Source organism: Pristiophorus japonicus, chromosome 10 (assembly GCF_044704955.1).
Source record: "Pristiophorus japonicus isolate sPriJap1 chromosome 10, sPriJap1.hap1, whole genome shotgun sequence".
Lineage (NCBI taxonomy): Eukaryota > Metazoa > Chordata > Chondrichthyes > Pristiophoridae > Pristiophorus > Pristiophorus japonicus.
The window spans coordinates 42,744,235-42,758,591 of NC_091986.1; the positions used below are offsets into that span (position 1 = coordinate 42,744,235).

The 14,357-nt window shown below is 56.2% G+C and overlaps 1 protein-coding gene across 2 annotated transcripts in view; it reads left to right on the top strand.

The window, feature by feature from the left end:
- Positions 1 to 298: 298 nt before the first annotated feature.
- The window catches only part of ubac2 (UBA domain containing 2), a 328,535-nt gene continuing 314,476 nt past the window's right edge, over positions 299 to 14,357 (top strand). The window contains exon 1 of one of the 2 annotated variants that reach the window (XM_070891399.1): positions 299 to 383. In XM_070891399.1, coding sequence (XP_070747500.1) covers positions 353 to 383 — 31 coding nt within the window. In that variant the 5' untranslated portion in view covers positions 299 to 352. The remainder of the gene's footprint in view (positions 384 to 14,357) is intronic. The other variant, XM_070891398.1, reaches the window with a different exon arrangement.

Genomic DNA, 14,357 nt, shown 5'->3' on the forward strand with positions numbered 1-14,357 from the left:
CTTTGTCAACACTCAGTGCACTTTACCCCAGAATAAAAGGCATTGTTCCAACAAAGTTCGACATCTCAGAGGATGCGAGCAGAAGCAGCTCAATTTGCAATTAAAAATAATCACCAACATAAATAATAGACAATTCTAGGGAATGGTTTCAATTTTTAGATAATTGTTTATTGAACTTTATTGAACGAAGTGAGTCTGAGCATCTCCCTGTGGGGGGGAGGGGGCGGAGCCTGGGGGCGAGGCCGGGCAGTGAGGGCGGGGCTCCGGGACAGTGGGCGTGGCTCGCTGTGTGGACGGGGCTTGTTGAGTGGGCGGGGCTCCGGGGCTCCCGGGCAGTGGGTGCGGCGGGAGGATGTTCTCCGGTACCGGCTCCAGCGGCCTGTGTGAGTACCGGGGGTGGAGGGAGGGAGAAGCCAGCCGGGGGCCCGGAGCTGGAGATGGGGATCGCAGGGTGGCGAGCAGCGCGCTGGCGAGGCCGCGGCTTCTGGGCCTTAGAAAACCGGAGAGAGAGAGAGGCCTAAACAGCAGGCCTCCCGGGGAGAGACTCCCGCCCCCCTCTCTCTCTCTCTCTGTCTCTCTCTCACACACTCTGTCTCTCTCTCTCTCTCTCACACGCTCTGTCTCTCTCACTCTGTCTCTCTCACACTCTGTCTCTCACACTCACTCATTTTCAAATCTGCCGTCATCAACACTTTCCTCAAAAAAACAACCCTTGATCCCTCCGTCCTTGAAAACTACCGCCCCATCTCCAACTTCCCTTTCCTCGCCAAAGTCCTTGAACATGTCGCCTTCCAAATCCGTGCCCATCTTCACCGGAATTCCATGTTTGAATCCCTACATTCCTGTTTCCACGCTTGCTACAATATCGAAACGGCTCTCATCAAACTCACAAATGATATCCTTTGTATCTGACGAAGACAAACTATCCGTCCTCATCCTTCTTCACTTGTCTGCAGCCTTTGACACAGTTTACTACTCTGTCCTCCTCCAAAGCCTCTCCACCATCATCCAGCTGTGTGGGATTCCACTCGCCTGGTTCCATTCTTATCTAATCGTAGCCAGAGAATCACCTGCAATGGCTTCCCTTCTCGCCCCACTCATTGTTACCTCTGATGTCCCCCTCCAATTTCTCATCTACATGTTGCCCCTTGGTGACATCTTACATAAGAACATAAGAAATAGGAGCAGGAGTAGGCCATAATACGATCGTGGCTGATCCGATCATGGACTCCGGTCCACTTCCCTGCCCGCTCCCTATAACCCCTTATTCCCTTAGACAGTTTCTTAACCAATATCTCTGTCTTAAATTTATTCAATGTCCCAGCTTCCACAGCTCTCTGAGGCAGCGAATTCCACAGATTTACAATCATCTGAGAGAAGAAATTCTTCCTCATCTCAGCTTTAAATGGGCGGCCCCTTATTCTGATTATGCTCCCTAGATTTAGTTTCCTCTATCAGTGAAAACATCCTCTCTGCATCCACCTCGTCAAGCCCCTCATAATCTTACACGTTTCGATAAAATCACATCTCATTCTTCTGAGTTCCAATGAGTAGAGGCCCAACCTACTCAACCTTTCCTCATAAGTCAACCCCCTCATCACCGGAATCAATCTCGTGAACCTTCTCTGAACTGACTCCAAAGCAAGTATATCCTTTCTTAAATATGGAAACCAAAACTGTACGCAGTATTCTAGATGTGGCCTCACCAATACCCTGTACAGCTGTAGCAAGACTTCCCTGCTTTTATACTCGATCTCCTTTGCAATAAAGGTCAAGATTCCATTGGCCTTCCTGATCACTTGCTGTACCTGCATACTAATGTTTTGTGTTTCATGCACAAGTACCCCAGGTCCTGCTGTACTGCGGCATTTTGCAATTTTTCTCCATTTAAATAATAACTTGCTCTTTTTTTTTCTGTCAAAGTGCATAACCTCACACTTTCCAACATTATACGCCATCTGCCAAATTTTTGCCCACTCACTTAGCCTGTCTATGTCCTTTTGCAGGTTTTTTGTGTCCTCCTCACACATTGCTTTTCCTCCCATCCTTGCATCGTCAGCAAACTTGGCCACGTTACACTCGGTCCCTTCATCCAAGTCATTAATATAGATTATAAATAGTCGGGGTCCCAGCACTGATCCCTGTGGCACCCCATGTGTTACTGATTACCAACCTGAGAATGAACCATTTATCCTGACTCTCTGTTTTCTGTCAGTTTGCCAATCCTCTATCCATGCTAATATATTAACCCCAACCCCATGAACTTTTATCTTGTGCAGTAACCTTTTATGTGGCATCTTGTCAAATGTCTTCTGGAAGTCCAAATGCACCACATAAGAATGCAAGAAATAGGAGCAGGAGTAGGCCATTTGGCCCCTCGTGCCTGCTCCTCCATTCAATAAGATCGTGGATGATCTGATCATGGACTCAGCTCCACTGCCCTGCCCGCTCCCCATAACCCTTTACTCCCTTATCGCCCAAAAATCTGTCAATCTCAGCTTAAATATATTCAATGACCCATCCTCCACAGCTCACTGGGGCAGAGAATTCCATAGATTGACAACCCTCTGAGAGAAGAAATTTCTCCTCATCTCAGTTTTAAATGGGTGGCCCCTTATTCTAAGTCCCCTAGTTTTAGTTTCCCCTATGAGTGGAAATTTCCTCTCTGCATCCACCTTGTTAAGCCCCCTCGTTATCTTATAAGTTTCAATAAGATCACCTCTTATTCTTCTGCACTCCAATGTGTATAGGCTCAACCTATCCTCATAAGTCAACCCCCTCATCTCGGGAATCAACCTGGTGAACCTTCTCTGAACAGCCTCCAATGCAAGTATATCCTTCCTTAAATACGGAGACCAAAACTGTACGTAGTACTCCAGGTTGGCCTCACCAATACCCTGCATAGTTGTAGCAGGACATCTCTGCTTTTATACTCTATCTCCCTTGCAATAAAGGCCAACATTCCTGATTACTTGCTGAACATGCATACTATTTGTGTTTCATGCACAAGGACCCCCAGGTCTCTCTGTACTGGAGCACTTAGCAATTTTTCTCCATTTGAATTCTAATTTGCTTTCTTATTATTGCTGCCAAAGTGGATAACCTCACATTTTCCCCACATCATACTCCATCTGCCAAATTTTTGTCCACTCACTTAGCCTGTCTATATCCCTTTGCAGATTATTTGCTTTCCCACCCATCTTTGTATCATCAGCAAACTTGGCGACATTACACTCGGTCCCTTCATCCAAGTCATTAATATAGATTGTATACAGGAATCAGCACCGATCCCTGCGGCACCCCATTAGCCATTAGTCACTGGCAACCGGAAATGACCCATTTATCCCGACTTTGTTTTCTGTTAATTAGCCAATCCTCTATCCGTGCTAATATATTACTCCCATCCCCATGAGCTTTTGTCTTGTGCAGTAATCTCATGTGGCACCTTATCGAATGTCTTCTTTAAATCCAAATATCCACTGGTTCCCCCTTATTCACCCTGTTCGTTACATCCTCAAAGAATTCCAGCAAATTTGTCAAACATGACTTCCCTTTCATAAATCTATGCTGAATCTGCCTGACTGAATTATGCTTCTCCAAATGTCCTACTGCTGCTTCTTTAATAATGGACTCCAACATTTCCCCAATGACAGAACTGGTCTATAGTTTCCTGCTTTTTGTCTGCCTCCTTTTTTAAATAGGGGCGCTACATTTGCAGTTTTCCAATCTGCTGGGACCTCCCCAGAATCCAGGGAATTTTGGTAAATTACAACCAATGCATCCACAATCCCTGCTGCTACTTCTCCTAAGCCCCTAGGATGCAAGCCATCATGTCCAAGGGATTTATCTGCCTTTAGCCCCATTATCTTAGTGAGTACTATTGTGTTGCTAACACACATGAGACTGCACACAGGGAGGTTAAAGTAACAGTGACCTCAGTCTTTATTAAGACACTCCAGAGTGAGGAACAGGCCTTCGGGGCCGGCTTATATACAGTGCTCTTCAGGGGATGCGCTCCCTGGTGGCGGAACATGGGAGTGCATGCTTTAGAGATACACAACATCACTCCCCCCGCAAAGTCAAAGTGAAAACTATTTACAAGGTGAATAGTCTGTGAACTGCAGCCTCGTTTGGTCCAGGTGCTTTTTGCAAATTTGTCCATTGTCCAGTTTGACTACAAACACCCTACTCCCTTCTTTAGCTATCATCGTTCCCACGATCCACTTGGGACCATGTCCATAGTTTAGCACATACACAGGGTCATTCAGATCAATTTCCCGTGACACAGTGGCGCGACCACCGTTTACATTTTGTTGCTGCCGCCTGCTCTCTACCTGATCATGCAGGTTGGGGTAAACCAGCGAGAGTCTGGTTTTAAGTGTCCTTTTCATGAATAGCTCAGCCGGGGGCACCCCTGTGAGCGAGTGGGGTCTCGTGCGGTAGCTGAGCAGTACTCGGGACAGGCGGGTTTGGAGTGAGCCTTCTGTGACTTGTTTAAGGCTCTGTTTGATTGTTTGTACTGCCCGCTCTGCCTGCCCATTGGAGGCTGGTTTAAACGGGACCGAGGTGACATGCTTGATCCCATTGCGGGTCATGAATTCTTTAAATTCGGCACTGGTGAAACATGGCCCGTTGTCACTGACCAGTATGTCAGGCAGGCTGTGGGTGGCAAACATGGCCCTCAGGCTTTCAATGGTGGCGGTGGCGGTGCTTCCCGACATTATTTCACATTCAATCCATTTTGAAAAAGCATCCACCACCACCAGGAACATTTTACCGAGAAACGGGCTTGCATAGTTGACATGGATCCTCGACCATGGTCTGGAGGCCCAGGACCACAAACTTCGTGGTCCCTCTCTGGGCCTGTTGTTCAACTGAGCGCACACGCGGCATTGCCGTACACAGGACTCTAAATCAGAGTCAATACCGAGCCACCACACGTGGGATCTGGCTATTGCTTTCATCATTACTATACCCCGGTGTGTGCTGTGGAGATCCGAGATGAACGTCTCCCTGCTCTTTTTGGGTAGCACTACGCGGTTACCCCACAACAGGCAGTCTGCCTGAATGGACAACTCGTCTTTTTGCCGCTGGAACGGCTTGATTAGCTGTTGCATTTCAACGGGGATGCTGGCCCAGCTCCCATGCAGTACACAGTTTTTTTTACTAGGGCCAGCAGAGGATCTTGACCGGTCCAAGTCCTAATCTGGTGGGCTGTGACAGGTGATTTATCATTTTCAAACGCTTCCATGACAATCAACAAGTCTGCGGGCTGCGCCACCATCAACAAGTTTGCAGGCTGCGCCATTTCCACCCCCGTGGTAGGCAATGCTAGCCGACTGAGAGCATCCGCACAGTTCTCGGTGCCTGACCTGTGGCGGATGGTAAAGTTATACGTTGATAGCGTAAGTGCCCACCTTTGTATGCGGGCTGAGGCATTAGTATTTATCCCCTTGTTTTCAGCAAACAGGGATATGAGGGGCTTGTGATCGGTTTCCAGCTCAAATTTGAGGCCAAACAGGTACTGATGCATTTTCTTTACCCCGAACACACTCGCGAATGCCTCTTTCTCAATCATGCTGTCGGCCCTCTCGGCCTTAGACAAGCTCCTGGAGGCATAGGCGACAGGTTGCAACTTCCCCGCAACGTTAGCTTGCTGTAATACACACCCGACTCCGTACGACGACGCATCACATGCTAGCACAAGTCTTTTACACGGGTTATACAATACAAGCAGCTTGTTGGAGCATAAAATGTTTCTGGCTTTCTCAAAAGCAATTACTTGTTTTTTTTTTCATACCCAGTTCTCACCTTTACGCAATATCACATGTAGGGGCTCTAAGAGGGTGCTTAACCCCGGTAGGAAGTTACCAAAATAGTTGAGTCCCAGGAACGACCGCAGCTCCGTGATGTTCTGTGGCCTGGGCGCATTCCTGATAGCCTCTGTCTTGGCGTCTGTGGGCCGAATGCCGTCCGCCACGATCTTTCTCCCCAAAAACTCCACTTCTGTTGCCATGAAGACGTATTTCGACCTCTTCAGCCGCAGCCAGATTTTGTAGGTGCTCGACGGTGTTCTGACGCGTGACCAATATGTCGTCCTGAAAAACCACTGTGAGTGGTACCGACTTGAGTAGGCTCTCCATGTTTCTCTGGAAGATCGCTGCCGCCGACTGAATTCCAAACGGCCATCTGCTGTAGATGAACAGTCCCTTGTGCGTGTTGATGCAGGTGAGGCCCTTCGAAGACTCCTCCAGCTCCTGAGTCATGTAGGCCGAAGTCAGGTCGAGCTTGGTGAACATCTTGCCTCCTGCCAACGTCGCAAATAGGTTGTCTGCCTTCGGTAGCCGGTATTGGTCCTGTAGCGAGAAACGATTCATAGTTACTTTATAATCGCTGCAAATCCTGACCGTGCCATCACTTTTGAGTACTGGAACAATCGGGCTGGCCCACTCGCAGAATTCCACTGGGGAGATGATGCCCTCGCGTTGCAGCCTGTCCAGCTCGATTTCCACTCTCTCCCTCATCATGTGAGGTACCGCTCGCGCCTTGTGGTGAATGGGACCAAGTGGATCTGTATCTTCGCCCCGGAAAAGTTTCCAATGCCTGGCTCAAAAAGGGAAGGAAATTTGTTAAGAACGTGGGTACATGAGGCCTCATCGACGTGTGATAGCGCTCGGATGTCATCCCAGTTCCAGTGGATTTTGCCCAGCCAGCTCCTTCCAAGCAGTGTGGGGCCATCGTCCGGGACAGTCCAGAGTGGCAGTTCGTGCACCGTGCCCTCGTAGGTGACCTTAACCATGGCGCTGCCCAGGACAGTGATGAGCTCTTTGGTGTACGTTCTCAGTTTCGTGTGGATGGGACTCAGGGCTGGCCTGAGTGCCTTGTTGCACCACAGTCTCTCAAATATCTTTTTACTCATGATGGATTGGCTAGCGCCAGAGTCCAGTTCCATGGCTACGGGTAAGCCATTCAATTTTACATTTAGCATTATAGGTGGACATTTCGTCTCAAATGTGTGCACCCCGTGTACTTCAGCATCTGCCTCCTCTCTCTCAGGCTCGAAATTGCTTTGAACCACCATGGACTGATCTTCCTCTGCCACGTGGTGGTTAGCAGGTTTTGCAGAGCTTGCAGCTCGTTGGAGGTGCCCCATTGTTCCACAGCTCTTGCAGCATGAAGCTCTTGCCCTTTGAAGCGGCATGAATAGGCTGAATGGAAGCCTCCACAACGTCAAGAAGGTGTGAATTGCCATGCATTCATCCTTTGTTGCGGACTCTTAGTCATCTGGGTCACCTGAGGCCTGCTGGCAGTTGCAGACTCGTGGTTTCTGCCCTGTACATTTGTGCTCGCAAACACAGTTCCAGTTAATTTATAAACATTACTAGCACTTATGTGCTGAGAGATTTGTTTGGTGTTGTCACTGGTGGACGTAAATGCCTGTGCTATCGCAATGGCCTTACTGAGGGTCGGTGTCTCTACAATCAAAAGTTTTCGTCGGATGGTCTCATGGCCAATGCCCAGTACAACAAAGTCTCTGAGCATCTGCTGCAGGAAGCCATCAAACTCACACTGTCCTGCAAGTCGCCTTAGCTCGGCGACGTAGCTCGCCACTTCCTGACCTTCAGATCACTGGCACGTGTAGCACGCTCTCCCTCAGGTTAAGATGCTCCCGAACCAGTATACACAGCTCCTCATATGACTTATCTGTGGGTTTCACCGGAACCTGAAGATTCTTCATGAGGCTGTATGTCGATGCCCCGCAGTCCGTGAGGCGGACCGCTCTCCTTTTTGCAGCGCTTCCTTCTCCGTCCAGCTCGTTGGCTACAAAGTACTGGTCTAGCTGTTTGACATTGGCTTCCCAGTCCTCACCCTCCGAGAACTTCTCCAGGATGCCCACAGTTTGCTGCATCTTTGCGTTGGATTCGTATACTCGTCGCCAGTTATTGTGTTTCTAACACAGATGAGACTGCACAAGGGAGGTTAAAGTAACAGTGACCTCAGTCTTTATTAAGACACTCGAGTGAGTAACAGGCCTTAGGGGCCGGCTTATCTACAGTGCTCACAAGGGATGCTGGGATCCCTTGGCACTTGAGTGGATGCGCTCCCTGGTGGCGGAACATGGGAGTGCATGCTTTACAGATACACAACAAGTGCCACCTCCTTAGTGATTGTGTTGAGTTCCTGCCCCCCTCCCCCATATCTTCTGAATACACAACATCAGTCTCCACATGTACGCTGAAAACATCTAGCACTGCCTCACTACCACTTCTTTCACCTTCCACGGTCTCTTAAATTGTCAGACTGCTTGTCCGACATCTAGTTCTGGATGAGCAGAAGTTTTCTGCAATTAAATATTGGGAAGACCAAAGCCATTGTTTTCGGTCCCCGCCGCAAACTTAGTTCCCGAGCCAGTGACTCCATTCCTCTCCCCAATATCTGTCTGAGGCTGAATTTCTCTCTCTCTCTCTCTCTCTCTGTCCCTCTTTTTCTCTGTCTCTTTCTCATGCCTTTTCTCTGTCTCTCTCTTTGTCTGTCTCTCTCTTTCTCTCCCCCTCTCGCCCCCCCCCCTCTCGCCCCCCCCCTCTCTCGCCCCCCCCCTCTCTCGCCCCCCCCCCTCTCGCCCCCCCCTCTCGCCCCCCCCCCTCTCGCCCCCCCCCTCTCTCGCCCCCCCCCTCTCGCCCCCCCCCTCTCGCCCCCCCCTCTCGCCCCCCCCCTCTCGCCCCCCCCTCTCGCCCCCCCACTCTCGCCCCCCCCCCACTCTCGCCCCCCCCCACCTCTTGCCCCCCCCCCGTCCGTTTTCCCTGTCCCTCCTTTTCCCTGTCCCTCCTTTTCCCTGTCCCTCCTTTTCCCTGTCCCTCCTTTTCCCTGTCCCTCCTTTTCCCTGTCCCTCCTTTTCCCTGTCCCTCCTTTTCCCTGTCCCTCCTTTTCTCCTTCACTCGCCCTCCTTCACTCGCCCTCCTCTATCTCTATCTATGTCTCTCCCCGCCCCCTCTCTCCCCGCCCCCTCTCTCCCCGCCCCCTCTCCCCGCCCCCTCTCTCCCCCGCCCCCTCTCTCCCCCCGCCCCCCCTCACCCCCCAACCCCCTCTCTCCCCCCGCCCCCTCTCCCTCCCCCACCCCCCCTCCCTCTCCAGCCCCCCCTCTCCCTCCGCCCCCCTCTCCCTCCCCCGCCCCCCTCTCCCTCCCCCACCCCCCTCTCCCTCCCCCGCCCCCCCTCTCCCTCCCCTGCCCCCTCCTCTCCCTCCCCCGCCCCCCCTCTCCCTCCCCCGGCCCCCCTCTCCCTCCCCGGCCCCCCTCTTCCCTCGCCCCCTCCCCCGCCCCCGCCCCCTCCCCTTCCACCGCCCCCCTCTCCCTCCCCCCGCCCCGGTCTGCCTCTGCCCCGCTCTGCCTCTGTCTGCCTCTGTCCCTCTCCCTCTGTCCCTCTCCCTCTCGGGCCCTCCCGTGCGCGCCCCTTCCCACCCTCCTTCCCTTGCGCGTGCGCCCCCTCCCTCCCGCGCGTCCTCCCTCCCTCCCTTCCGCGCGCCCCCTCTCTTCCGCGCGCCCCCAACCTCGCGCGCGCCTCCTTCCTCCCGCGCGCACCCTCCCTCCCTCCCGCGTGCGCGCCCCCTCCCTCCCTCTCGCGCGTGCGCCCCCTCCCTCCCTCTCGCGCGTGCGCCCCCTCCCTCCCTCTCGCGCGTGCGCCCCCTCCCTCCCTCTCGCGCGTGCGCCCCCTCCCTCCCTCTCGCGCGTGCGCCCCCTCCCTCGCTCTCGCGCGTGCGCCCCCTCCCTCCCTCTCGCGCGTGCGCCCCCTCCCTCCCTCTCGCGCGTGCGCCCCCTCCCTCCCTCTCGCGCGCGCGCGCCCCCTCCCTCCCTCTCTCCCGCGCGCGCGCGCCACCTCCCTCCCTTTCTCCTGCACGCGCACGCCCCCTCCCTCTGTCCCGCACGCGCGCGCACGCCCCCTCCCTCTGTCCCGCACGCGCGCACCCGCTCCCTCCCTCCCTCCCTCCCTCCCTCCCGCGCCCGCGCCCCCTCCCTTCATCACGCGCCCGCGCCCCCTCCCTGTCGCTCTCTCTCTCTCTGTCGCTCTCTCTCTCTCTCTGTCGCTCTCTCTCTCTCTCTGTCGCTCTCTCTGTCGCTCTCTCTCTCTCTGTCGCTCTCGCTCTCTCTCTCTCTGTCGCTCTCTCTCTCTCTGTCGCTCTCTCTCTCTCTGTCGCTCGCTCTCTCTGTCGCTCGCTCTCTCTGTCGCTCGCTCTCTCTGTCGCTCGCTCTCTCTGTCGCTCGCTCTCTCTGTCGCTCGCTCTCTCTGTCGCTCGCTCTCCCTCTCTCTCCGTCGCTCTCCCTCTCTCTCCGTCGCTCTCCCTCTCTCTCCGTCGCTCTCCCTCTCTCTCCGTCGCTCTCCCTCTCTCTCTGTCGCTCTCTCTCTCTCTGTCGCTCTCTCTCTCTCTGTCGCTCTCTCTCTCTCTGTCGCTCGCTCTCTCTGTCGCTCGCTCTCTCTGTCGCTCGCTCTCTCTGTCGCTCGCTCTCTGTCGCGCTCGCTCTCTGTCGCGCTCTCTCTCTGTCGCTGTCGCGCTCGCTCTCTGTCGCGCTCTCTCTCTGTCGCGCTCTCTCTCTGTCGCGCTCTCCCTCTGTCGCGCTCTCCCTCTGTCGCGCTCTCCCTCTGTCGCGCTCTCCCTCTGTCGCGCTCTCCCTCTGTCGCGCTCTCCCTCTGTCGCGCTCTCCCTCTGTCGCGCTCTCCCTCTGTCGCGCTCTCCCTCTGTCGCGCTCTCCCTCTGTCGCGCTCTCCCTCTGTCGCGCTCTCCCTCTGTCGCGCTCTCCCTCTGTCGCGCTCTCCCTCTGTCGCGCTCTCCCTCTGTCGCGCTCTCCCTCTGTCGCGCTCTCCCTCTGTCGCGCTCTCCCTCTGTCGCGCTCTCCCTCTGTCGCGCTCTCCCTCTGTCGCGCTCTCCCTCTGTCGCGCTCTCCCTCTGTCGCGCTCTCCCTCTGTCGCGCTCTCCCTCTGTCGCGCTCTCCCTCTGTCGCGCTCTCTCTCTGTCGCGCTCTCTCTCTGTCGCGCTCTCTCTCTCTGTCGCGCTCTCTCTCTCTGTCGCGCTCTCTCTCTCTGTCGCGCTCTCTCTCTCTGTCGCGCTCTCTCTGTCGCGCTCTCTCTCTCTGTCGCGCTCTCTCTCTCTGTCGCGCTCTCTCTCTCTGTCGCGCTCTCTCTCTGTCGCGCTCTCTCTCTGTCGCGCTCTCTCTCTGTCGCGCTCTCTCTCTGTCGCGCTCTCTCTCTGTCGCGCTCTCTCTCTGTCGCGCTCTCTCTCTGTCGCGCTCTCTCTCTGTCGCGCTCTCTCTCTGTCGCGCTCTCTCTCTGTCGCGCTCTCTCTCTGTCGCGCTCTCTCTCTGTCGCGCTCTCTCTCTGTCGCGCTCTCTCTCTGTCGCGCTCTCTCTCTGTCGCGCTCTCTCTCTGTCGCGCTCTCTCTCTGTCGCGCTCTCTCTCTGTCGCGCTCTCTCTCTGTCGCGCTCTCCTCTGTCGCGCTCTCCTCTGTCGCGCTCTCCCTCTGTCGCGCTCTCCCTCTGTCGCGCTCTCCCTCTGTCGCGCTCTCCCTCTGTCGCGCTCTCCCTCTGTCGCGCTCTCCCTCTGTCGCGCTCTCCCTCTGTCGCGCTCTCCCTCTGTCGCGCTCTCCCTCTGTCGCGCTCTCCCTCTGTCGCGCTCTCCCTCTGTCGCGCTCTCTCTCTGTCGCGCTCTCTCTCTGTCGCGCTCTCTCTCTGTCGCGCTCTCTCTCTGTCGCGCTCTCTCTCTGTCGCGCTCTCTCTCTGTCGCGCTCTCTCTCTGTCGCGCTCTCTCTCTGTCGCGCTCTCTCTCTGTCGCGCTCTCTCTCTGTCGCGCTCTCTCTCTGTCGCGCTCTCTCTCTGTCGCGCTCTCTCTCTGTCGCGCTCTCTCTCTGTCGCGCTCTCTCTCTGTCGCGCTCTCTCTCTGTCGCGCTCTCTCTCTGTCGCGCTCTCTCTCTGTCGCGCTCTCTCTCTCTGTCGCGCTCTCTCTCTGTCGCGCTCTCTCTCTGTCGCGCTCTCTCTCTGTCGCGCTCTCTCTCTGTCGCGCTCTCTCTCTGTCGCGCTCTCTCTCTGTCGCGCTCTCTCTCTGTCGCGCTCTCTCTCTGTCGCGCTCTCTCTCTGTCGCGCTCTCTCTCTGTCGCGCTCTCTCTCTGTCGCGCTCTCTCTCTGTCGCGCTCTCTCTCTGTCGCGCTCTCTCTCTGTCGCGCTCTCTCTCTGTCGCGCTCTCTCTCTGTCGCGCTCTCTCTCTGTCGCGCTCTCTCTCTGTCGCGCTCTCTCTCTGTCGCGCTCTCTCTCTGTCGCGCTCTCTCTCTGTCGCGCTCTCTCTCTGTCGCGCTCTCTCTCTGTCGCGCTCTCTCTCTGTCGCGCTCTCTCTCTGTCGCGCTCTCTCTCTGTCGCGCTCTCTCTCTGTCGCGCTCTCTCTCTGTCGCGCTCTCTCTCTGTCGCGCTCTCTCTCTGTCGCGCTCTCTCTCTGTCGCGCTCTCTCTCTGTCGCGCTCTCTCTCTGTCGCGCTCTCTCTCTGTCGCGCTCTCTCTCTGTCGCGCTCTCTCCTGTCGCGCTCTCTCTCTGTCGCGCTCTCTCTCTGTCGCGCGCTCTCTCTGTCTCGCGCTCTCTCTGTCTCGCGCTCTCTCTGTCTCGCGCTCTCTCTCTCTCGCGCTCTCTCTCTCTCGCGCTCTCTCTCTCTCGCGCTCTCTCTCTCTCGCGCTCTCTCTCTCTCGCGCTCTCTCTCTCTCGCGCTCTCTCTCTCTCGCGCTCTCTCTCTCTCGCGCTCTCTCTCTCTCGCGCTCTCTCTCTCTCGCGCTCTCTCTCTCTCGCGCTCTCTCTCGCGTTCTCTCTCGCGTTCTCTCTCGCGTTCTCTCTCGCGTTCTCTCTCTGTGTCTCTATGTCTCTCTGTCGCTCGCTCTCTGTCGCACTCTCTCTCTGTCGCACTCTCTCTCTGTCGCACTCTCTCTCTGTCGCACTCTCTCTCTGTCGCACTCTCTCTCTGTCGCACTCTCTCTCTGTCGCACTCTCTCTCTGTCGCACTCTCTCTCTGTCGCACTCTCTCTCTGTCGCTCTCTCTCTCTCTGTCTCTCTGTCGCCCTCTCTGTCGCCCTCTCTGTCGCCCTCTCTGTCGCCCTCTCTGTCGCCCTCTCTGCCGCCCCCTCTGTCGCCCCCTCTGTCGCCCCCTCTGTCGCCCCCTCTGTCGCCCCCTCTGTCGCCCCCTCTGTCGCCCCCTCTGTCGCCCCCTCTGTCGCCCCCTCTGTCGCCCCCTCTGTCGCCCCCTCTGTCGCCCCCTCTGTCGCCCCTCTGTCGCCCCCTCTGTCGCCCCCTCTGTCGCCCCCTCTGTCGCTCTCTCTCTGTCGCTCTCTCTCTCTGTCGCTCTCTCTCTCTGGCGCTCTCTCTCTCTGGCGCTCTCTCTCTCTCGCGCTCTCTCCCGCGCTCTCCCGCGCTCTCTCCCTGTCGCTCTCTCCCTGTCGCTCTCTCCCTGTCGCTCTCTCCCTGTCGCTCTCTCCCTGTCGCTCTCTCCCTGTCGCTCTCTCCCTGTCGCTCTCTCCCTGTCGCTCTCTCCCTGTCGCTCTCTCCCTGTCGCTCTCTCCCTGTCGCTCTCTCCCTGTCGCTCTCTCCCTGTCGCTCTCTCCCTGTCGCTCTCTCCCTGTCGCTCTCTCCCTGTCGCTCTCTCCCTGTCGCTCTCTCCCTGTCGCTCTCTCCCTGTCGCTCTCTCCCTGTCGCTCTCTCCCTGTCGCTCTCTCCCTGTCGCTCTCTCCCTGTCGCTCTCTCCCTGTCGCTCTCTCCCTGTCGCTCTCTCCCTGTCGCTCTCTCCCTGTCGCTCTCTCCCTGTCGCTCTCTCCCTGTCGCTCTCTCCCTGTCGCTCTCTCCCTGTCGCTCTCTCCCTGTCGCTCTCTCCCTGTCGCTCTCTCCCTGTCGCTCTCTCCCTGTCGCTCTCTCCCTGTCGCTCTCTCCCTGTCGCTCTCTCCCTGTCGCTCTCTCCCTGTCGCTCTCTCCCTGTCGCTCTCTCCCTGTCGCTCTCTCCCTGTCGCTCTCTCCCTGTCGCTCTCTCCCTGTCGCTCTCTCCCTGTCGCTCTCTCCCTGTCGCTCTCTCCCTGTCGCTCTCTCCCTGTCGCTCTCTCCCTGTCGCTCTCTCCCTGTCGCTCTCTCCCTGTCGCTCTCTCCCTGTCGCTCTCTCCCTGTCGCTCTCTCCCTGTCGCTCTCTCCCTGTCGCTCTCTCCCTGTCGCTCTCTCCCTGTCGCTCTCTCCCTGTCGCTCTCTCCCTGTCGCTCTCTCCCTGTCGCTCTCTCCCTGTCGCTCTCTCCCTGTCGCTCTCTCCCTGTCGCTCTCTCCCTGTCGCTCTCTCCCTGTCGCTCTCTCCCTGTCGCTC